This window comes from Gracilinanus agilis, chromosome 5 (genome assembly GCF_016433145.1).
Source record: "Gracilinanus agilis isolate LMUSP501 chromosome 5, AgileGrace, whole genome shotgun sequence".
NCBI lineage: Eukaryota > Metazoa > Chordata > Mammalia > Didelphimorphia > Didelphidae > Gracilinanus > Gracilinanus agilis.
This window is the reverse complement of record NC_058134.1, coordinates 131,019,595-131,045,523: the sequence shown is the minus strand read 5'-3', so window position 1 is coordinate 131,045,523 and position 25,929 is coordinate 131,019,595. Positions and strand designations below refer to the sequence as shown.

At 34.9% G+C, this 25,929-nt stretch overlaps 1 protein-coding gene across 15 annotated transcripts in view; it reads right to left on the bottom strand.

Annotated features, from left to right (window-relative positions):
* Positions 1-25,929, bottom strand: part of CADPS2 (calcium dependent secretion activator 2) — a 694,484-nt gene that overhangs the window by 39,904 nt on the left and 628,651 nt on the right. For all 15 annotated transcript variants that reach the window (XM_044678498.1, XM_044678502.1, XM_044678507.1 and 12 more), the window contains 3 exons: positions 25,622-25,705; positions 25,498-25,530; positions 3,709-3,816 (listed from right to left, as the gene is read on the bottom strand). In XM_044678498.1, the coding sequence (XP_044534433.1) occupies positions 3,709-3,816; positions 25,498-25,530; positions 25,622-25,705 (225 nt within the window). The remainder of the gene's footprint in view (positions 1-3,708; positions 3,817-25,497; positions 25,531-25,621; positions 25,706-25,929) is intronic.

Sequence of the window (25,929 nt, the reverse complement as noted above, 5' to 3'; positions counted from 1 at the left end):
TTTTCATAATTCTGGTATTTTTGTGGACAGGATGAACACCCACCTCATAAATGCATTACATAAAGCTTTTCCCCTCATTTTCTGATACCAGGTTCAGCATTAAATCCTCATATAATGACATATATTACATATGTATATAATATAATATGATATAAAGACAGCTGCCCCAGGTGAAATAGAGAAAACCCAGACCTTATCATGTTCCCTATGAATGCATTCTAGATTTTACCATTTGCCCTACCTCGGTGCCCACAAGACTCCTTGAACTGTCTTATGATCTACAGATATAACTTAAGGACCCAGACCTTTCCTCCCACCCACTGATACCCCCCCTAGAACTGCAGAACCTTTCCATCTACTCTGTATCTGAATTTTCTCTTCTACGCCAAATCTCCCCAATTAGAGAATGAGTTCCCTGAGAGAAGAGTCTGCCTTTTTTTTTTTTTTTAATATGTGTTCCTTAGTACTTAGCACAGTGCTTGGAGCATATTAAGGGGTTAATAATATTCTTTCATCTATTCAACTTATACATAAGTGAAGAATTAGGGTGAGGTAAATTCTGGAACAAAATAGAATAAATTAACCCTATTTCTATGCTACAATGTTTCACATAATAGTTTTGACACATGTCATATTTAATATTTTATGGGAAAATATCACCAGAATTGGCATTTTGTTATGGGATCTATATTTACCTCACATGGAATGCCAAAGTTCCATGGAATGCGGTTCAATAATAGCTTGTCACAGAGATGAAGAAACATCTAGATTATTATTTTTTTAAATCCTATTTGGCAAGTGATGCCAGCAGCATTCAAGGCAGGCAAGTTGCAAAGACCTCTTCTCTGACCTTATTTAGAAAGTACCTTATTTGGAATAACACAGATTTTCAAAAGGACTGGATAAAATTCTTCCCTTCCATCTTTTATCAGCAATAGGCTAAGGTGGTAAATAGTATCCAGACTCATTTTTTAAAATTGTTTTTTTTTGACACCATATAAATACTACTTTGAGATGTAGCTAAATGGATATCTAACAATTAAATATTATCTTTCAGTTATAACCTATTGATTCAGATTTATATTCTATTTTACCTTTCAACACCTACTTGATAACCCCTCATTTACTTATTGTGAATGAGACAAATTTGACATTGGCTAATTAGGGGCTCTTAGTCCTCTGCCATACATATTTTTTCTTGCTATAAGAGCTAAAAGGCCAAGTTTTACTATATCTTATCCATCCATCCATCAATCAATAATATATAGGTAGTTATAGCCATATGTGTGTATATATATATGTGTGTTAATAATCAAAAATGTTTAAGAAATTGCCTCTATTTTATGATATGAAGATAATTATTGTAGCATGGAAATAATGTTGGCATGCAGGATAGTGATGCTGGAGATAGTTTTCAGAAAGGATGCCTGGAGAAGTCCTGCTTTAACACTGAAGTAACAATTGCATATGGCAGCCCTTTCAGATGCTAAGTCTTCCCAAAGATGCTCATATTTGAACCATAAAGGTTTAGAGATCTTGTCAGTTTCATGTTTTATTCTGCCTCCCTGGTTCCACTTTAATTAGTGAGTTCTGTTCTCCCCATAAGAAGCCTCAAGAATGAAGAGGAACGGAGACCCCACGACATCCTAATGCCCTGTTATGAATTGGTATGATGCCAAAAGGGGGTTCAAAATGTTTCACCAATCAATCTCCCGGAAAAAGAAAAGTGATTCTGCACACAATGTATTCTTATTCATTCTCTTTCCCAAACTAAGCTGCCTTGTGTGAGATACAGAAAGCATGTTGCAGCTGGACTTACTGAGAAAAAACAGTGCTAGAATAACAGGAGCTCAACTTTGCCTCTGCCCAACATTTAAGAAATTCAGCATAAGCAAAAAAAAAAAAAAAAAAAAAGAGGAGGAGGAAGAGGACTTCAAAACGAACCATCTGCTTGGAGGCTGAGAGCACTCCCAAACTGCCGCACAAGTTGTTAACATGGTTTTAGTACTCTGAAAAAGTGCCAGCTGAATGGATGGTAATTTTTCTACCCCTGCAGGGCATCAAAGCTTATATGAAATCATTCTTTTCACACATATTAACACTTAGCTTATTAAAACAGATGATACTTTTATTGTAAAATGGCCCGGGTAGAGTCTAGAAATGTAAAAAGGGAGAGAGGAGTTTCATCGTGACCACCCCAATCTGACAAACGGCAAACAGGGACAAGACAGACCGTGGCGGAGACGGTGATGTTCCTGGACCTTCTGTAACCACCACAGCTGAACTGTCACCAGGAAGCCCGTGAATTGCTGTTATGAAAACATTTGCAGTAACTTGCATAATTAAAAGAAACTGCCAGGAAAGCTTTTCTAAAATGCAGAGGGGATGTACACAAATAAATACACTTCAAAGGGAATATTACATTTCAGACTTACTAACAGACTGGATTATGCTAAACTGTATCAAACACCCAACAGTCCTCCCTTCAAACAGGCTCTTATATAATTAGACTGACTGACAGCATTGTGATTTAAATGGACTGCTCTCTTAGTCTAAGTGGTAGATTCACTGGGAGCGAAATCTGATGACCCTGGTACCTCAAACCACAGCCTTCTACTCCAGAGAGTTGTCACAGGTAGTCTCAAACTGCAGTGCTGATATTATGTATTCAAACTAATATCAGCATAGTAAAAAAGATACATATATATATATATACATACACACACATCTCTCTCTCTGTCTCTCTTTTTCTCTCTCTCTTCTCTTTCTTTCCCTCTCCGCCTCTCTCCCTCTCTCTGTCTATCTCTCGCTAATCTCTCTCTCTCCCCCCTCTCCCTGTCTCTCTCTCTAATCTGTCTCTCTAATCTGTCTCTCTCTCTAATCTGTCTGTCTATCTATCTATCTATCTATCTATCTATCTATCTATCTATCTATCTATCTATCTATCTATCTATCTATCTATCTATCTATCTATCTGCCAGTCTGTCTGTTTATTTATCTGTCTGCCTAGATGTCTGCCTGTCTGGTTATTTATCTGTCTGCCTGTCTATCTGTCCTTCACTAAAATTAGAGTGGCAGAAATTTGGCTATCTTGATACTATCCTATTTCTTTGTTTATCCAAAGAATGTGGCATTGAATTTTTTTAAGTTTATAGTAGAAACAATCGATTAAAATAAGATGCTAGGGGCAGGTAGGTGGCTCAGTGGATAGAGAGCCAGCTCTGGAGATGGGAAGTCCTGGATTCAAATGCGAGCTCAGACACTTCCTAGCTGTGTGGCTCTGGGTAAGTCATAACTCCAGTTGTCTTTCCCTTACCACTCTTCTGTCTTGGAACTGATACTTAGTTTTGATTCTAAGACAGAAGGTAAGGTTTTTTTTTAAAAATTATAATATAATAAAATAAGATTCTGTTTGTGGGATGCTATAATAAAAACAAAGGGTGGGTAGAATTAAATGATGTTATATGCAACGGTTGGAATTTTTTTGAGCCTCTCAATCTAACAGTAACATGCAAACAATGCAGCCAAGTCAAGGTTCCCATAAGCAACTAAAGGAACCCTAATAAGAAAACAATCAAATACATGCACACAAACTGAAATGCTCAGCAGAAAAAATTCTGATCTGCATGAAAAACACCACCAAATTGCAACTTATCCCTTCATAATCTTAGCCTAATGCCAACATGCCTTACAAGAGTAGTTACTTACATCAAACAACTTTTCTATATACATTTCCTCATTGACCTTTTCTCGAAGGATGTCCTGGTTTTGCCGGACAAACATGATATAGGCATCAGATAAATCCATTCCTGGTTTCTGTTAGGAGGGGGTTGAGATATGGGAAAGGAGGAGGAAAGAAAAAAACAGAAAAAAATTCATCAGTCATAGTTCAAAGTTGGTCCAAAGTAGCTCCATTTTGAGCTAGAAGAGTCCACAGGTCATCTAGCCAAATTCCCTCATTGATATATGAAAGCTTATTTGACCTCAACCTTGGGAAATAAGTGCTTATAGAGAACAATAAACATTTGTAAAAGTGCTAAGAATCTAAACCAAGATGAGTTCTTTTGATACTTTTCTATGCATATCTCAGAGGTAAAATATATGATCCACTCTTTAGGAAAATGATCAGAAATTCATGAGAGAGGCAATGCAACATGTGGACAAAGCAAAAATATACTTGTTTTAGAGGCAGAAGTCTTGGATTGGAGTCCTGACTCTGAAATGTTCTAGATGTGTGACTACTGGCAAATCACTTCATCGCTGTGAACCTCATTTCAACATCTCAAAAATGGAATTTATATTACATCTATTATGCACTCTATAGGGTAGTTGTCAAGGAAGCATTTGGCAAGCAAATCTAAAAGTACTAATATAAATATGATTTATTATTAAAGAACTAGATGTCAATGAACATATTATATAGACATATATAAGTATAACAGGTCAACTAAGTGACAGACATTTAAAATCAGCTGCATACAACTAGACTCCCTAACTGCAACCACACTTTACCCTTTGTTATCCTGGTGGATATAATCTACCAGCAAAAGTTGGTAGAATTCATTTGCTATGTAAAAATAGACTTAATTATGGGAGCGACCTAAAATGGTCCACTTCCCTTGATGACTAAATATACTGAAGCAATGCAAATTTATCATACTCATTGAAGTAACACATAATTGGAAAGAGAATTTCAGGTAGAAATTTTTTAAAAAGAACTTTTAATGCATTGTAAAGGCAGGTACAAATAGTTTTTGGACTATCTATCCATAGGAAACAGTTTGGTGAAGGGAAGGAGCATCTCTTGGATTCAGAAGACATAGAATTTAAGCGCCAGATTACGTAATGTTTGTCAGAGTTGATATACACACGAAAGCAGTCATGTTCTAAATTTTTCTAGTTGTGGTCTATAGACAGGTAAACCAACAGGTAGAATGGATGAAATTTGATTGTTTTTCAACGAATCATTTCCCTTCCCAACTCATCTCTGGCTTTTAAAAATCATAGAATCTTGTGATTTTATGGTTAGAAGGGAATCACCTAACCTTTTCTTCTCATTTCACAGTCAAGTACAATTCTCCAATCCCATGGAGGTAACTCAGTAGAATGTATTTGCCGTGATCAACTCCAATTTATTTATTTCAGTGTGACATAAACTATTTAGTTAATTTAGTTGATTAAAGTATGATATTAACAAAGACAAAGCAACAACAATTATCATTCATTCATTCATTCATTCACTCACATAGCACTTCAAGATAATCAAAGCACTCCTGTCATAACACTTCACAGTAGCATTTTATTGTTCCTTTTTTATTATGTCTGACTCTTGGTGATTCCATTTGGGATTTTCTTAGCAAAGATAAAGAGTGGTTTGCTCATTTTATAGGTGAGGAAGCTCAGGGAAACAAGGTTAAGTGACTTGGCCAGGGTTACCCAGCTAGTAAGCTTTTGAGGCTTGTTTTGAATTCATGAAAATGAGTCTTTCTGACTCCACCTGGACACTCTATATTCTATGATGCCACTTAGCTGCCCCAATATTGTATTATTCCAATTTTACAGATGAAGACCAGGGGAGGTTAAATGACTTGTCCATAGTCATGTAGTTTGTAAATATCTGAGGATGAGCTTGAATGATGGCCTTTTGATTAGAACATTCTATTCACTGTATCATTCTTCTTTTTCACACTGGTCAGTTTGCTTTTGCTTCAGTCCAGGTATACAGATGACACTCATAACCTCAATCAGCTGTGTCATCTACTACCTAAAGGAATATTATTAGTCAGAAGAGGGACTGTGTAAAAGGAGAAAAGAACCAGGTTAAACATTACCCCACCTGTTAGAACAACTCAGAATTTATTCTCTATTGTTAGTGAGTCAATGAGACCATCTTTATAGGTCAAGGGTAGCACATTCTTTAGTAACAGGTCTTAAAATTCATCCTTTCTTTTGCATATTTAGCATATTTTCAGAAGTTTCTAATAGAAAACCAGGACACAGGTGAGGCATTAGGAGAATGTAGCTTGCTCAACTGAAGGCTATTTCAAGGGTTGTTTGTTTGTTTTGCTAACAAAAATATTTCGAACAAGATTAAAGGGAGGTTTAATGGCTTTACTACTTAACAGCCCGCAGTTAGACAAACATGATGCAAATTTAAGAGCCCTTAAAAATACAACCCTCATATGACCCTTAGGAGAATAGTATATTAATAACAAAAAATGGTGTACAGACATTTTGCTACTGGTGTTTCTTTAAAGAGTGAACATATATACATACATAGTACTGGTTACATTTCAGTAGAATGGAGCCTTTTACCAAGTTAGTTCTCTGATTTATTTTCATATTTTTTATTTTATATTTCCAATTTTAGTTTAAATATTAACTACTAAAATATCTCATATTTTAAATTCATGAACATATGTTTAAAACATAAATTTGTGTTCATAAACAGATACATATCTTCAAGTGCATAAATTTTAATGGAAAATCTTATTCCCCATTCATATATTAGATAAAGAGGTGGCCTTGGAGTCAAGGAGACCCGAGTTTAAGTCCAGTCTTTGATCTATAGGCCATATGACCCTAGGCAAGTCACTCACTTCTCAAGACTCTATGCAAATTTCTAAAGACCAAGTTCCTGAAAAAGTGCCAACCTGTATTGGTAAAATGAATTTCCTCATCCAGAGTTATCTAGACCAGTGATGGGAAAACTGTTTAAAAAGGGGTCAAAGGAAAGGAAATGCTCATCTGTCAGTCTGTTTCTAAGGTAACTCTTTCGAAGTTTCATTGTATTGTATCCTATTCATTGTATTCATCAGATTAGGAATAATGTTGCCTGGTGGGATAGAACATTTCAGTCCCCCCTCCTTGCCTCCCCCCCCCCATCTAGCCCGAGGGCTGTAGTTTGCCCATCACTGACCTAGACCAATGAAATCATAGATCCAATTCTTATCCCTATCTAGGGAAAAAGTAAAAAAATAATTACAACTGTCAGAATTTTGAGGTTAACTAGCACTTCAGGACAATAAGAAATTCTTAAGTCCTGGGATTCTCTCAGGGTCTCTCAAGTATCAAAGGCTGAAAAGTGAGAAAATTTTACATCGCAAGAAGTAACCAGGGAACTAAAGTAATGGCAGGGGCTCCTTAGTCAGAATAACATTGTTAACTCACATTAGGCACAAGATAAGCAAAATACTGCAAGAAACACTGATGTGAAAGCTGTTGCATAGAGACAAATTAAATTGAGATTTAAAAGAAAGGGCAATTCAAGTTTTCCCACCTCTGAAGTTTTTATTTTATTGTCATTCAAAGAAACAACTGCTTTTAGTCATTTAATCCAGTCAATCATTTGACCTGTCAGACAAGAAAATGTTAAATTACAGCAGGGAAGACTGCCAGAAAATGACTGTACACAATAGATTTTAAAAGCAGCCTACTCAGTGGGAGAAAATGGTGTCAGACACCATGATTTGGATTTCTAGTCCAGACACAGGAATAAAGGGCAAATGGCCAGGGATAGGGTGCATATAATGAAAGTTAGGAAGAAAATATTTCACCAGAGACTTGTGGCTCTGATCCAACCATTTTGGAGAGCAGTCTGGAATTGTACTTGAAGAGTTATACATTTTTTCATGCCTTCTGACTCAGCAAAACCATTATGAAGTTTATAGCCTAAGGCAAGCAAGAAAACATGAAAAAAACCAACACTATATGTTCTAAAATATTTATAGCTGCTTCTTTTGTAGGACTAAGAACTGGAAACTGAAGGGAGATCCTTCAATTGTGGAATGGCTGAACAAGTTGTGGTATGTGATTATAGTGAAATATTATTCTGCCATAAAAACAAACAAATAAAATGATCACAAAAAACCCTGGAAAGACATATGAAGTGATAGAAAGAGAAGAGAGATGAACTAGGAGAAAGCTGTACACAGTAACAACAATAAAGTATGATGATGTGAATGACAACTACTATCACCAAGGCAAGGATCCAGGACAACTCCAAAACAAAACACCCACAGAAGGAGCAGATGGAGTCTGAATGAAGATTGTAATGTACCATTCTTCACTTCATTTACTCTATTAATTTTTCTCTAGTGTAAGCAATGTGGCTTGCTTCACAATGTGATGAACAGGGAATATGTATTATATGATAATATATGGACAATATATATATAGCATATTACCTACCTTCTTGGGGAGGGGGAGTGGTAGAAAGGAAAAAGAAAACATGGATTGCAAAAAATCAGAAAATAAATTTTAAAAATTGTTTCAAAATATCTGGAAAATTAAAAAGAAAAAATGTAAAAGAAAAAATAAAATGATGGAGAAAAGACAAAGAGTACATATTTAAATTAAAGTTTAAAATGGAGAGAGAAGGAATAAACTGGGACCACACATATTTATCTATATCTCTATAACATATTTGCCAGTGATTCCCCTTCTTCAACCTCCCAATTGCTTTGTGTTTACATCATATGTATTTCGTTCTTATCTATATTTAAGTTGTTCTTTGCTCCTCCCCATCTTTGTCCCCTCCCCCAACAGAATAAAAGTTGCTTGAGGACAGTGATCATTTTATTTTTTTATATATAAACATATGTATAAAACACACATATCTATTAAGTCCTATTTTAAAAATGAAAAAGTGATAGTATATTCAACAAAATTAGAGAATATCAATATAGAGGTCCATTAATTCACAAGGGACAATGTCCAAGAAAAATAAGTGTATTAATGGTTCTGAATAAATATGTATATACCCATATAGAAAGATATACAGTGAATGGACAACTAAAAGAATTAGGGAGCTTAATAAAAGGAGAAAATACATTCAACATTATAGTTATCATTTAATACCCAGTAGGATATAATTCCAGGCTTCAATAAGGCAATGGAAAAATATATTTTATTCAGAAGAAAAAGACCACCTGTGTGGTATTGAAAATAAATGGCACTGTATATTTCCTGTGAGGAAATCCAGAAAGAGTAGGGGAGTTTTATGGTAGAGAATATAACCATGATTGAAGGCATTTGATTGAAGATCAATAGAGGCAGAAGCAGACTTTTATTATTATTGAAGTATATTACATAGCACCAGAACAGAAGGAGGAAACCAGTGATATGTCTGGGAAATGTATCAGAAACCTGGCATTAAAGCATAACAATGATAGGGTTTGAAGGGGACCTCTGTAAGTACCCTGTATGTTAAAAGAGAGCCATTTATAAATTCTTGCCTTATCTTGATAATTCAATAACCTCAGAAATTAAAGGTAGGGTCTGCTATTCTAGACTTGATTTTGATAAGTAAGCAGGCTCTTCCATTTTTGTGCTTCTTCCCATGCCACTCTCTATGCCTTGAAGGAGCTCTCCTTCTCCAGCTTCCTCTAGACCAACTTAGTTCTCTTCAGGTGCTAGCTTCTACCATATTGGATTTGTCCTGATTCACTTGGTTGTCCTTCCCAACCTCCAAATGCTGGGTATTTACACTGTATTTATTTCATTCTTATCCATACTCATGTTGTTCCTAGCCCCTCCCCTCTCTTTGTTCCCTCTCCTAACCTAATTCAAGTTGTTTGAAGACAAGTACCATTTTACTTTTGTCTTTCTAACTCCAGCAGGCAGTAGGAACTTAATAAAGTCATGTTGAATTGGAACTTCCTTTACCACCTGGGGGCTTTTCCCCCCTAAAATATACTTCTATTCTGGTCCTCTTCCCCCAGTGATGAGTTCCTTCCTGCACTTACACTTTGGGGAGGGCCCTGAGCCCATGTTTCCTCATTCACCTCCAGGCTCTGATTCAATTCTCTGGACTTTGTCCCTAGAACTGAATGCACATATACCTTGTTCCTTCCCTCAACCTTTTTTCAGTTCTTTTATGTATTGTCTTCTATTAGGCTGAAAGCTCATTGAAGGTAGGGGCTGCCTTTCTTTTTGCTTACATTCCTATCCCCAGAGCTTAGCACAATGCCTGGTACATAGTAAGTGCTTTAATAAATGCTCTGTTGTCTGTCTGTCTGTCTGAACTTCTGAAATGAATTGAATTTGCCACTGAAGTAGCACTATTAGAAACTTTGGGAATGAGAGATTATGTCAATTTAGAGTTTGTGATGATTGAGAAACAATGCTGGATATAGTCTGACACATATTAGTAGATTCCAAAGACCTTAGGGAAAAATAGGCAAGTTTCCATGGCTTTAAGTTATGAAGGAGCAATTATATTAAAAGAGTTGAAATACTCTCAAAGATGGAATTCTCATAGCAAGAAGACATACATTGGTTCTTTTCAGAAGTAAATAAAATGGGGGGAATTATCTAAAAAACCTGATGAAGCTGCATCAGAAACTCACTGGCCATCTTAGCTTTTTTCTTAATCCATACTTTTTTAAATTGCTCTTTTACAATCTATGCCAAATTGCTTTCCTTCTCAAGTAGAAGAGAGGGAAAGAAGAGAGGAAGACAGAGAATTTGCAATTCAAACATTTCAAAAATGAATGTTAAAAATTGTTTTTACATGTAATTGAGAAAAAATAAAAGATCTATAGAGCAGTTAGAAATAAAGGCAGGGAAGTGGGGATGTTATAGTCCTGGCAGAAAAGTATCAAGATTCTTAAACCTGAGAATGAACTAAAAATTGTTATTAATGATAAAGATAACAAAAGAGGGTTTTTTTAAAACCTATGTTTGGGAGCAGATAGGTAGCACAGTTGATAAAGTGTCAGGTCCAGAGTCAGGAAGACCTGGGCTCAAATCTGGCCTCAGACACTTCCTAGCTGTATGACCCTGACAAAGTCACTCAACTCCAATTGCCTAGTCCTTACTGCTCTTCTACCTTAGAATCAATACTTAGTTTCTCTTTAAGTCTCAAAAATAGAAATATATTCTTAAATTTCAGAGAATTTAAGGTAGAGGAGGTATGGGTTTTATCAACTATCAATAAAACAAATTAATATTTTTGTTCTGCTTATTAATATCTAGTTCTGAGAGGGGAAGGTTGAGGTCCCTCACTAGTATAGTTTTACTGTCAATTTCCTTTAAAATTCATTTAATTTCTCTTTTGAAGATTTGGAGGTAATATCATTTGGTGCATATGTTTAGTATTGATATTACTGTATTGTTTATACCTTTTATCAAGGTGTAATTTTATTCTCTATCTCTTTTAATTAAATCTATTTTTGTTTTAGCTTTGTCTGAGGAGATGATTGCTAATTCTGCTTTTTGACTTAAGCTGAGGCATAACAGATTTTGTTCTAGCCCCTTATCTTTATTTTGTATGTGACTCTTTGCCTCAAATACATTTCTTGTAAACAGCATATCAGAGGATTCTGTTTTTTAATACACTGTCTTCTCCTCTTCCATTTTATGGATAAATTCAATCCATTCACATTCACAGTTATGATTACCATCTGTGTATATGTTCATCGATTTTGAAACATCAATTACAATTATTTCTAGTTTATATACTACATAAATAAATGGAGAATCCATGAAATGGAAATGATACCACTTACACAGATTATAGTTATTAGTCTATAACTTCGATTAGTCATAAAGAGTAGTCTTAGGTCTAAAGAATTTAGGTACAGTTTAAAGTGAGTTTTAGAGATTTGTTTGGGACAGCTAAGAGGTTAAGTACTTATGCAGGGTCAGATAGCATGTATGTGTCAGAGGTGGTACTTGAACTCATATCGTCTTGATTCTGAGATTGTCTCTCAGAGGACAGTTGTGAGGACATGCCATGCTGCTTAGGTTATTATCTTAGGCTGTATTACTAGAAGTATGGTATCCAGATTAAGGGAAGTGCTAGCTCTACTGTATCCTCTTCTATTCAGACCACATCAGGCCATATTTTGGAGGCAGGTGACAAAAATTGAAATAGGTTCAGAGTAAAGGTGTCAAATGTATAGCTCATGGACTTCTTATAGCCCATAACATTCTTGATTCTGGACTGAACCAGATTAAAATATAATTGGGACAAATTTAAACAAATTAATAACAAAAAGAAATATAGAAACTTTGGTTTTCTAATTCAATATTTGATCTATAGGGATCCTTATGTACAATTCATTGTGTTTTCCATTTCTATTAGTTTGACACTCTTTTTTAAAGGATGGTAAATAGGAAAATGAGATGTATCTAAAATGATGCCATATGAGTATGAATTGAAGGATATGAGAATATTTATTTTAGAAAAGGCTCAGAGAGGTATGAGAGCTTCCTCCAAGGACTGGAAGGCTTTCACATGGAAAAGAGACTAGTTTTGTTTGACTCTAGAAAGCAGAATTAAGCACGGTAGGAGCAAGCTGCAGAGAGGCAGATTTAGATTTGATGAAAAAAAACAATTTACCAATGCTTGGAGATATCCAAATGCAGAATGAGTTGTTCCAATAAGTCAGTGCCTTATCTTTGGAGGCATTAACAATGTAATTCATGCTCCAATTTCTAAGGAACCTTCCAGTTTGAGATACTATGTGTCTGTGTCTGTGCATATACAATCTGTGTATATAAATACATCCATATGTATATGTCAGACATTTTTATCATATTTAAGACTATTTAAAAAGTCATACAAGAAAACAGATCCTTTCCTAGCCTAATAAACATTCTTTATCTCAATACTAATAGAAATTTAAATGCCAATTGAATTTTGTAGAACAAAACTTTGTAAATTTTAATAGCTGTAAGTTGAAATATTGTGGTTTAACATGACAATGTGGATTTTAGATAGATCAGTTTGACTTGGAATGTGTTTAACAAAACTAAAAAACAGATTAAACTTCTTTTTTGAAAAAAAAATAGTTTTCTTTTAGTAAGTTAAGAAACACTTGCCTGAAAAAAACAAAAGCTAGAATTATAACATTTCTCATTAGCATTATTTCTTCCTTTATCTTTGAACTGTTTACCTATTCTTGAAACTGTGACATATGGGAATTTCACACCTAGCGAATATATTTTCATGCAGCTTGTGGCATGAGACTATAATCATTAAAAGAATATACACAAGTAAGAGTAACTGCAACAGCTGGTGACATTTACCAATTAGAATTATGGTTCTTTAAAACACTTTATCCTTTCTTTAGTGTATGAAGGGTAATTATCTCTGATAAATTGCTGAAAAATATGTAATTTTCCCTTTAAACAGTTTCTCTATACAATATGAATGTGCTTGGATGGGAAATATTATCACTGGATCAGTGCTCCTTCATGTTAGGACGATTTTGTGATTCTGAGAAATTAAAACTTTCAAAGTCTTTGCACTCTATTCACATTTATCTGCCATTGCATTAGGAATTGTCTTCCATTTCAAAAATAACTACACAAAGAAATTCTATTTTCAGTTCTTTTCTGAATGAAACAGAAATATTGTGCCTACATTGGAGAAGAGAAAATACTCTTTCAGTGTGTTAATACACAATGATTTATCAAAGGGACCTCATTCCTACCCATTAGCAACAATAGTAAAACATAGTTGTTTTTTAATGATCAAGAGAGATTTTAAAAGACATTAAAATCTGAAATACTCTAAAATGAAAGTTAAATCATCAATTGCCAATCTAATTAATGTGATGAAATAAAATATAAAGACCCAATTAAAATCTCTTAAAGCTATTATTGCTAAATGTCATTTTGAGAGTATTTAGAGCATTTATAGCATAAAATTTTCAGATAAGGTTGCTTTTTTATAATTTGAGGTTTATTTAAACCTCTGGCATTTTTACTTCACTAGACATGAAAGCTAAACTAAAAAAGTTTTCCATCTTGTGCTAATTTTAAAAAAAAACTATCACTTTCTCTCAGGCAATTTCTAATTGGATTTAGAAGAGTCTCAGCAATATTTTGCCTAGTACGTCATAATAAATGAATGTACCAATAGACTTCCACTCTCCACACAAAATAGAAATAAGATACTAAACAGCCCAGGAAATGAAATATTTCCAGTAGGTTTCCTTATCACTTGTTACATAGGTAACTGAATACACTGGTGGGTAAATGAGTGTAGACCTGAGTAAGGATTTTTTTTTCTTTCCCCTAGGGTTAATCACTAGTTAACCTGGCAAGATGAACAACATGCTGTTAAAAAAAAAGGAAGAAAGGAAGAAAGAAAGAAAAAAAGAAAGGAAAAGAAAAAAATTCCTCTTTAATTATATGCTGCAAATGCTCTTACTTCCTGCTGCTGCACCTAATCCCACAGGTGCAAGCCTTCTCTTCTGCCATTCCTGGGTTGGTGGGCACAACTCTGCCGTCATTCTTCCCAGCAACAGATTTCGATACTGTAGAAGCTGTGTAACCTTCTACTGGAGGTTAACAATGCACTAGAAAAACACTGTCATAGTGCCTATTTAACAAGGAGACACATTTTTAAATATATTGTTCCTGTTTTAGAGACTAACTAGAGGCTACAGGATAATTGACTTAATTTGAAAGTGCATTTCTCTCAATCTACAAAAACAACAAATCAAGAGTAATATCATGATCCCTCCATAGTGGATTGTCTATACTTTATTAACACAAGGACTGCATCTAATTATGCTACAGGACTACCTTCCTATTGTTGGAGCAAAATGACTTGAGCTATCTCTAGTATACAAGATTGCTTGAAATCCAAGTATTAGGTGATGTCTTACAATGCACATCACAGCTTCTTCACGCTTTTTCATCTTCTTTGATTCCCGTCAGTATTTTCCCATAGTTCATAGTACAGTGAAATATTTCTAGCCTCTGTTATTAAGATTAGAGCCATTTGGGGGCATAGTGGATAGAATGATGGGCCTGGAGAGGAAGACTCACATCTAAACTCTAATATTTATTATGTGACTGCAGTCAAGTCATAATCTCTATAATATGCCCAAGGTAATTCATCAAAGCCATGACAAATTCACTGTAATATATGTAAGCAGAAAAATTGAGAACCCATTCTGAAAAAAACCCCTACATTCCTCAGTTTTTTCTAAATAGGTTTAATAAATTAGGAATCCTATAGAAATTATAGCTTATATATAACTCCTTAAATTTTAATGAATTTAAAAATAACTTTCTATTTTGTCGGCTTCTATAGAAATGTTTTGGTAAGACCTCGGGTTCAATGTGAATTCATTTGATAAAAATATTTGTGGGAAATTAAACTGTCTCACAAATGAATTGGCTCTTGGTTACTAAACACTGAAGAAGTTTCATGTTCTTAATTGGAGAGAAAATATTCTAATTACTACTATTCTGTTTCATGGGCTTCACAATATGCTACCATCTAAATAATCTTTAATCATTTTTTCTTCTTAAATTAGAAGTTTAATATTTTTTTCATCACAGTAAAATGAAATAAGTATCAACATGGAGCTAAAATTTCCTTTACTGTTGTGTAATGACCCTGATTCAAGAAGCAATAGTAGCAATATTGCATGCAAATTAAGGGACAGTAATTTAAAAAACAACTTATATATCCTAATTATATTTTCCTAATAAAAAAGATTATCTGCTTTCGTTGCAAATTTCAAGATTAACAACAACGGAATTCCAGTCCTTTATTAGATTGAACAAGTTATAAAATTATCTTTTTCTGCTAAATTTTAGTAATGCTCAAAATCTAATTAAACACATTTTCATATTTAGACCCAGAACAGAACACTAAGAAGGCGTTATTAACATTTAGACATTTTCCTTTTGTAATTTCACGAATGTAGAGAACCCCTCATGTGGAAACTTCTTCCAATAACATAATTTCCTTCTCTGCAACTTAATCTTAGTTATTTGGAGGACACAGTTTAAGACTTGCTCACTGTGTTCTATGGTCTATATGTTTCAGAGGCAGGGCTTCAACTCATGTCTTCTTGACTTCAAGGCTAGCTCTTTATTTACTGTATCATTTATGTTTTTTTCTAAAGAAGTTCCATTAAAATATTTTTCTAAGTAGCTTTTTGAATAAGTAACATTTACCTATCAAAAATGCTTGTTCCATTGCCATCTCTAGAGGTGAAGTCCTGCATTACTCAAGTATTGACTCTGGACTGTGTCCACAGAAGAATATATTTTGTTATGCAGTGATTATATTTACATAGGTGAGATTTATTTAGCACTTAAAGCGTTTTTTTCCCAATAATTTGTCCAAAAAGTTAAAAACTTGCTAGTTGAGCTTCTCTAACATATACTGTCAAGTAGTTTCCATTCCAGAATTTTTTACTCATGTTTCACTAGAAGTACTAAGCTTCTGAAAGTTGCTTTTTCAAAACAAGACACAACATGTCATTGGACCTTGCTAGCTCCAAAAGCAATACTATGACATGTGTGGTTAAACATACACTTATGTTCACAGGCCTGGGGAGATTATCTTTTTGAGTCTGACAAAATGAATACTGGGGGAAAGTTTCCTGTGGGTTACAAAACATTCAAGAAAGAGATAGTCTAAGTCTATTGAGGTTCAAAACTCAGTTTTCATCTATCTCCTTTGCTGTGACACTTCAATAATCTATAGACTTTCTCGTTGCAATTTTCTCATCTTTATTATAGGTTATTTACTTCTCACTTGATTTCCCTAACTGCAGATCGCTCACTCCGAATCTATCCTTTGCCAAATTCATACAATTAAAACATAGATCTAACTATATTGGTCCAAGGCTCCTAAAGTTTCACAGATTTATTATTGTTTCTAAACTAAAAGACAAATTTTTCTCTTGCACATTTAAAGACCTTCTCTACTGGACTATAACCAATCTTTCTAAATTACTGTTCCTCTGCCTTGGAATCAATACATAGGATTGGTTTTAGGATGAAAGGTAAGGGTTTAAACAAATCAAGTTCAAGTTACTTTTTTGAAACAATGATATGTCATTGGAGCTTCCTAACTCCAAAAGCAATGGTGTAACACAAGCTTTTGTGCTATATGTCCACTGGAGGAAAACATATTTATACATAACCCTCTAGCCCAGTCTCCACTAGAACTAAAGATCTTTGAGGCCCAGGTAGTGTTCAGCACATAGTATATGCTTAATAAATGTTTTTTGAATCTAATTATATCCAGTATCTGTCATGTTGTAGCTGATATTGATTGATATGGCAGATACTTTTTTTATACTACTATTCCCATTTATCATGACGAAAATACTGGTAAAATGCAGAGTGAAGGGGGCAGCTGGGTAGCTCAGTGGATTAAGAGTCAGGCCTAGAGACAGGAGGTCCTGGGTTCAAATCCGGCCTCAGACACTTCCCAGCTGTGTGACCCTGGGCAAGTCACTTGACCCCCATTGCCCACCCTTACCACTCTGCCACCTAGGAGCCAATACACAGAAGTTAAGGGTTTAAAAAATGCAGAGTGAAATGAGCAGAACCAGGAGAATATTGTGCATAGAAACTGAAACAGTGGGACAATCATATGCAATCAACTTTGCTACCAATAGCTACCAACCAATGCAATGATCCAGGACAGTCCTGAGGGACTTATGAGATGCTATCCACATGGAGAAAAAGAACTGTGGGAGTAGAAATGCTGAAGGAAAACATTTGACTTGTCACTTGTTTATATGGGTATTGGATGTGGGGTTTTGGTTTTTAAAAGATTACTCTATTACAAAAATGAATAATATGGATATAGGTATTGAGTGACAATACATGGATAACCCAGTGGAATTGCTTGTCATCTCTGGGAGGGGGGAGGGAAAGAACATGAATCATGTCACCATGGAAAAATACTGAAATTTTTTTAAAAAAAGAAAATACCAGTAAATTCTTTTTAGTTGGTTTTTGATAATGTTTCATTTTGCAACAATTCCCATTATTCTATCTTTTCACTTACTTACATTCACTTTTCATTAAATGGCTAACAGGGAACACTGAGCCAGAAGTACCTTACAAATAACCGGGGTAGGTTGGCTATAAATATTTCACATTGTTATTGAAATTTGGAATTGCCTTTGGACTAATTTTCCTTAGGTCTATCTTAATATTTTTAGTCAATGTGAAAGGTAAAAACAATTGAACATTTACACATATGTATATATATTTTAAATGATAGATTTAATTTGTATCTCAGAGAAATTACAAGTAAAAGCACAACATGAATATTAGCGATATAAAACACTTATTTATTTGTTAAAGTCTGTCTTCAGTAACCTTTTCCTTTCCCTAATATTCAGAATCTTAATCTGGTTTCTGGCATGGATGTATGTGTCTCTCTCTTGTGTACATTTAGTTGTATGGATCCCCAGAGGCAGGATTTCTGGTCCCTATGTTCTGTCTGGTTCTCTTTCTGACGTAAAGCATCCAGTAGTCTGATGGCTTTATCTAAGTAATAAACAATACCAGTAGCAAATAAGCAAAGCATTTTCATTCTTTAATCACCTGCATTGCTTTCTTAGTAGCATTCTAGCCAATTACAGTGTTTGTGACTGTGGAAATATCCAGAAATACAAAAGGCAAATAAATTGATTATTCTCACTAATCATTTTTAGAAGGGAGAAAAATATTACTTTTAAAGCGATTCCATGATTTCTGGAAGGGCCATTGAAGTTACCAGTGGCTGCTTGAGAATAGAAGAGATCATTCTTGAGAGAGAATTTAGAACCAAAGGTAAGGAAGACTACTGGTTTTCTGAAAAACCCACAATCACAGATAGAAAAGATTAATAAAATGAGACTGGAATATTTAGAAGAGCAAAGCTAAGCCAATTAGCCTGGAAGCAGGAAAGAAATAAAGTTACCCTTTTCCTCCTTTTGTGGGGAATAACTCACTGACCATTAACAAATAGGAATTTCATATATAATTCTGGCAATTTTCCACCTTATCTTTTTTCATATTTATCTCTGTTTCTGAGTAAAAGCATCCCTTATCCCTATCATACTCGATGGGTCATTCTTTTCAGTGTTTTCATTTACTATTTAGCATATAAGAGGTACTCTCTAAGAGTTTGAAGATAACCATAAGTGAATGAAAAAAGATTTATTAAGCATTTACTATATACTAAAGCATTGTGCTAAAGGTTGATGATATAAATAGAATAATATAATGATGACATTATTCTAGGAAAAAATATATTTCCCTATCAGTGAGGATTGGGGTATAGTCACTTTTCAGGAGCAAAGGCCATAGAAAGTGGGAAGGTAGTCCAAGTTCAATTCAATTAACTTGATTGAACTCATTAAACTTTAGTTAAAGACCTTCTTTGTACAGAACACTGTGCTGGTAATTATTGGGGAAAGACAAAATTTAAGCAAGAGAGAGTTCCTGCACTCATCGATCACAGAGGAGGAACATGATACAAAGGCAGATAACTATAATATACATATCACACGATAAGTATAAATACAGAACAAAGGGCTATATGAAGTTCATTATCAATGAAGTCATTACCAGTGGGGGATAATCAGCAAAGGCTCTCTGGGGGAGGGAGCCTTTGAATTGGCATTTAATGAATAAGTAGGCATTTAGAAAGTGGAGAAGAGGAAGCTAGGAGAGGAAGGAATTGGAAAGAGGTAGGACTGGCCATGACAATGGAGGAGACTGATTATGAAGGAGAGGCTATATGGTAAAAATGTTTTTACAAGTCACTTAGCATGGGGGTTCTGGATAATGATGATGACAAAAATTGAGGTGTCTTTCATTGATAAGATTCTGTGATCTTTTACTATAGGTCACATATGTTATGGAGGATTAATTTCCACCACTTATTGCAACCTTAATAGCCAGGAAGTTCCTTTGAAGAATTGTCTTCTAACTGCAGTTACAACCATTTAAGAACATTATATAATTTTGGTTGGACCATTACTACTGTATGGGAATCCTTTTATTATTTTTCTAGATCTCTTGCATACTCCTCTTTGTAGCTATTCCAAATATGTTTTTCCTCTCCTTTTTCTTAAGAAATGACCTTCCTTCCTATTTTACTGAGAAGACTAAAGTCATTCATAAGTCCTTTAATTATACTTTCCCTATAACTTAAACTTTCTCTGTTTTCAGAGAAGTAGCATGTCATAATGGAAAAAAAAAGCCCTGGATTTAAGTCACGGTCATTCTGAACCTCCATTTCCTTATTTGTAAAATGAGAATAATAACTTGTAGTACTACCTCACAGGACTGTTGCAAGAAATAGCTAAAATTATACATATATACATATATATATATGTATACGTGTGTATGTATATAGTATTTTGTAATCTTCAAAGGGTTATATAAATGTTAGCTGTTATTACTTAGCCATTCATTTTTTTGCCCTCTAGTCTCAGAAGATGAAATAATACCTCTTTTCTGCCAACACTAATTCTTACACCCTTGATTCCTTTCACTTCCAAATGCTTCCCCTGAGACTTTGCTCCATCCATCAAGCTCCATACTTTCACATTTTTAATTTTTCCTTCTGTACATTGGCTCTTCTCCTTACAATATTCTAACTTCTTTGTTCTAAAACAAACAAGCAAGAAAGAAAGCAGTTGGCTCCAAAACCCCTTACATTTTCTCAGTCTTAACTTTAAATGGCACACTGCTGTTGTGTTTTTTTTTTTTAATTTTCTATTTATTTATTTATTTTAAAACCCTTATCTTCTGTGTATTGGCTCCTAGGTGGAAGAGTGGTAAGGGTGGGCAATCAGGGTCAAGTGACTTGCCCAGGGTCACACAGCTGGGAAGTGTCTGAGGCTGGATTTGAACCTAGGACCTCTTGTCTCTAGGCCTGACTCTCAATCCACTGAGCTACCCAGCTGCTCCCTAAAGGGCACACTCTTAACAAGGATAATCTTTTCTTTGTGTCAGTTCTTAATTGCTGCCCAGTAACTCAACATTTTCAAATCTGTCTTCCATCCTACTCTAATGAAATTATTCTCTCCAAATTCACTAGTACCCAATTGCTAAATGAAAGAATCTTTTGTCCCTTCCTCATCTTCCTTGACTCATCAGAAACACAAGGAACTATAAGGTTTCTTGCTAGTTTCTCCTCCTTTAGCTTGAGGCATACTGAATTTTTACAGTTCTATCCACCTCTGACCAGGCATTGATGTTCTTTGTATGTTCTTCTACTTCCTACCTCCTAAACATAGGTTTATTCCTGGTTTGTCCTTGGTCCTTTTTATCAATCCACATTCTCTTCTTTGCATAAGCCTACCTAGAGGGAGGGCTTCCAAGTCCTGTAATGTGCAAACCATTGGTCTTCTCCTTCTCTGGGGAAGTAAGCAGTTAAACTGGGAACTAGCACATCTATCAAGGCACATTTGAACTCCCTGGGTAAAATCTTACATTCCACTGGCTTGAAATATCAAATTCTCAAACCTCTAAAAAAAGGCCTAACCTCTCCCCTCTGCTCCAGTACTACATTTCCAGATGCCTGTTGGACATTTCTCTTTGGATATCCTAATGTCAGGGAGAACTTAACAACTCTGAAAAATGATATTAATTTCATCCTTCCGAAATCCTCTTCCTAATTTCCATATTTTTGCCCATGCTACTACCAACCTCTCAGCCTCACAAGTTTAGAAACTTAAGAGTCATCAAAAAAAAATTCCCACTTTATCCCTCCCAAAATAAATCAGTTCTATCCTGTCAATTCTACTGCAGGAATATCACTTTCATCCACCCTTTTCTTTTTATTCCCAATGACACCATGGTTCAGGTCTTCTAAGCTTCTTATCTGGTCTTGCCCTCTCTTTTGGTCTATCTTTCATATAACTGCCAAAGTAACATTCTTACTTGCTTGCTAACTTTTAAAAGCTCTCTGTTGCCAATAAAATGTATAGAGCCCTTGAACCTCACCATCAAAGTCCTCCTCAATCTGGTTCCTTCTTATATTTAGTCTTTCATATTCTTCTTCTTTATGTATTACATGTTCCAGATATAGAACTTCCAGTTCTTCTACAACCTCATCCTTCCGACTCTTGCCTGTATCACACTAGTTTCCTGTTGTCTGCTAAAATTACATTTACCACCTTGTTGGGAACTTTTCTCAGCCTCTGTTTCCCATCTGTATTATGGGAATAATAATAGTACCAACTTTATAGGGATATTGTGAGGATTAAATGAGAGAACATATGTAATAGGCTTAAAGAGAACTTTAAAGAACTATAAACTAGAACAAATGCTAGATATTATTATTATTAAAATAATAAAAAATTCTTCCCTTTCTTCAAAGCCCATCTCAGGAGTCCTGTTTTCCATGAAGTTTTCCCTGAAGCTACCATTTTGAAATGAATTTTCTTTCCCTGAATCTTTCCCAGCTTTTTATTTGACCTTTGCTAAAACATGCAATAAAAATTGCTTGAATTTCCACAGTGTTTAGAAGGTGCTCATCATGTTCTAAACTCTATTACCATTACTGGTAAATGTATTCCCTCCCTTCCCATCTTGTAGGGCTCTGTCAGTGCCTGGCTTTTGTGATTCCCCATCTTTGTGTCCCCAGTAGCTATCATAGCTCAGTGATTTGCATTCATTAAGGATCAATAAATATTTGTTGAATTGAATAATGGCCTCATAGTCCAAATTGTGAGCTTAATGAGAGTAGACTGTTTTAGAACAGTTGTTCTAGACTCTACTTGAATACCTTCAAAAAACAAAGAGCTCACCATCTCAGGAGTCTATTATGGATAGAAAACTAGTTGTTAGAATGGTTTCTCTTATGAGAGACCAATGACTTTAGCTGTCAAAACATTCTCTCTTACATGAATCAGTATCTATTTCTTTGAAACTCCTCCTCCTTTCTTCTAGTTCTTTATTTTACAGCAAGGAAAGTTTGGTCTGCTCCTTCTACATGTCAGCAATTTAAATATCTGAAGATGACTAACATGTTTTCTTTAAGTCTTTTCTAGGTTAAACATCCACGGTTATTTCTTTACACACCATGGTTTTCAGTTCCCTCAATACCAGGTATATTCTTTTACTAACCTAATTTTAATGCCTCTCTTAAAATGTGGAAGCCAGAATGAAGCATTGAAGCGCTCCAGATGTCGTTCGACCAGCACACAATACCACGAGGTAATTACTTCCCATGACTTGGACTACTGACTTTTTTGGTGTAGTCTAAGATCATGTTAGCCTTTCTAGAAGCCATGCAGACCTACTGGCTCATGTGGAATTTGAGATCAACCAAAACTTCTATGTCTTTATATATATAGACAAAATCTTTAAATCTTTTTTTTTCACATTCCACATTTTCACTTTTCCTAATTTTGATTCCGTGAAATTCACTTATTGTTGAACTTAAGGTAGGATTTCACATTTATCCCTGTTAAATATTCTCTTCTTGGTTTGATAACAGTGTTCTTGTTTGTTGAGGCTGAATATTGATTCTACCATCTATCACATACAGTACCACTTCTGGATTTGTATCACCTACAAATCTGATAAACACACTATGTTTTTGTATTAGTCACTGAAAAAACAAAATCCAACACTCTTGATTAGGATAGGACCATCGATTGTTGTTCTACTTTACCGTTCTCTTTTGTCACCAAATTATTAATCAAAAGCCTTTTAAGAAGGTTGTGTAACTAGCTACAAATATACCTGAGAGTATTTTCGTCTAGCTTATACCTTTATTATCTTATCCACAGGGCATTAAAGGGAGAATGCTGAAACTCAGCCATGGTGTTAAAATCCAAGATGAAGCATAAAATACTAAAATTTAGTTGTGCTCAAGAACATACTGGTATGACTTTGTCCTATTAACTTCAGGTTGCAAAAAGAAGAACAATCAATCTTACACAAGTCAATTAGGCATTACAAGTAGAGTTTGTCCATCAATACTTATAGCAAATTATAAACGATTATATTTCTTCCATATTCTGCCATAATTAATTTATATATCTTTAACTACATTGTATCTATAAGGCATTTCTGAAAGTCTTTTAAGTTTCTTGGAGCAATGGTTCCCCATTTGTTTTTCCTCCCAAGAAGTTTGATTTGAATCATTTTATTCTTTGAATCCTTTTTATACTTTTTATTCTTTTGTCACTTCATAGAATCAATATTTATTAACCCTCATAATCTCTAATTTATTTCTTTGTCTAACGAATAACTTCTGGACCTCGTGACTTTCACTAGAGAATTTCTCTTCCAGTCTCTTGTCTCATCATCTTCCATCTGCCTTAATTCCTACCCCAGCTAATATTTTCAGACCCAGAAGCTTATTGCCCAGAATATCCATTCACCCATCAACTCTCATTCACCTATCAAGTACTTATTGAGCCTCCACTATGTGGAAGGCACATTCACAACCTCTGAGGGGGAATGTTAAGAATAATAATCATTAACATTTATAATTGGACTTTGTAGTTACAAAATGCTTTCCTTTATTCAATAGGCATTTATTAAGCACCTGATATGTCTCACTTTCTGTATTTGGGGCTGTAGGTACAAAGACACACAAGACCCTATCTATAAGTAGCTTATCTATTGGTGGGAAACACCAATTAAGTAAATATAAGCATTCTCCAAAGTAATTTCCTTGGGGATACTGAGAAGGAAGGGGAGTCAGAACGGGACTTGAAGTTATCTTGCAGTAAGCTGGGGACTCTGCAAGGTGGAGTTGAGCAGGGACTTTATTTCTGGCATGGGGGAATAGTATATGCAAAGGCAGGGAGTTAGGGGATGGAATGTCTTAGATGTAGAGGAGTAAACAGAACAATCTTGCTGGGACACAGAGTATATGATGTGGAATATGGGTTATTAGCCTGGCAAGGGAGGCTGGAATGTGATAGTGAAGGACTTGACCTGCCCAGTGAAGTGTTTACATTTTACTTTAGAGGGAATTTCTCTGGAGCTTGACTAGAGAAGTTTCAGATCCAAGTCTTTGTGCTTTGGAGAAATGGGTATCTACTTTGATATGCATAAACTCATTTGAACTTCCCAACCACTCTTTAAGGTAGGCAACACTGGTAGTCTTTCCATTTCACAGGTTCATGGAGGTTTCTTGATTTACTAAAGGTCCCACAGCAAGTAAATGCTGGAGCTGGGACTCAAATACATATCTTTCTCATTCTAAATTGAGTACTTTCTAGTAAAGGATTATAGAACATTTAGATTATTTTTTTGCCCAGATCTATGATTTAATCATTTTGGGGAACTCCTTTCATGAGGAAAATCCGTTTTTCAAAGCAGATCTGCAAATCCTTTGACTCTAGTAGACTTAGACATTTTGTTAGGCAAGAGAAGATAAGTGGCTTACCATTAATTAGTCAATCAACAAACATTTATTAAATACTTACTTTGTTCCAGTTACTTTGCTAAAAACTGGGAATACAAAGAGGCAAAAGACAGTTCTGGCCCCCAAAGAGTTTCCAATTGAATGGAGAAAACAACACGCAATAAATATATACAAAGCATTATACAGACTTTGTCCTCTTCTCAGACTGCTCTTCTTCCTTCCCTTCACATCTTAGAACCCTAAGTTCTTTTCAAGATTTTAAATCCTATGAAATAGGTATCCTTGATCTAATCTTATAAAGCCTTCTATAAAAGCAAATCTACAATAAAAAAGAACTACCTAGAGTTAAAAAAAAAGAAGTTAAAAGAGAAGAAAGGAGTTCTACTCACTGGAACATCAACATATTTTGCAGCTGCTTTCACCTTGGATAAGAAAGAAACAGATAATTAATTTGAAATTATTTATAACAAATAATGATAGTTAAAATGTAGACGTAAACATCCAAATACTTACAGTGAATGATAGAATGGATGAGAAGAAAGTGCCTTCATCGTACCTTGACAACTTAGACAGCACCCCTTCCAACACTGAAACAAACTACAGAACAACACAGAACATTAATATTGGGGATACTTTTATCAATACGAGCAAATATAACAGGCTACAAATTACTGGGTACAATGCAAGAAACATAACATATTTCTTCCATTTTTTGTGGAAACTGGGTTGTATAGAACCCAGATAGTCTTTGCCTATGTCTCATCAGCTCATAGTCTGTTTAAAGTTTTATTTATTGTTTAAATTTTTATTTTATTTATTGG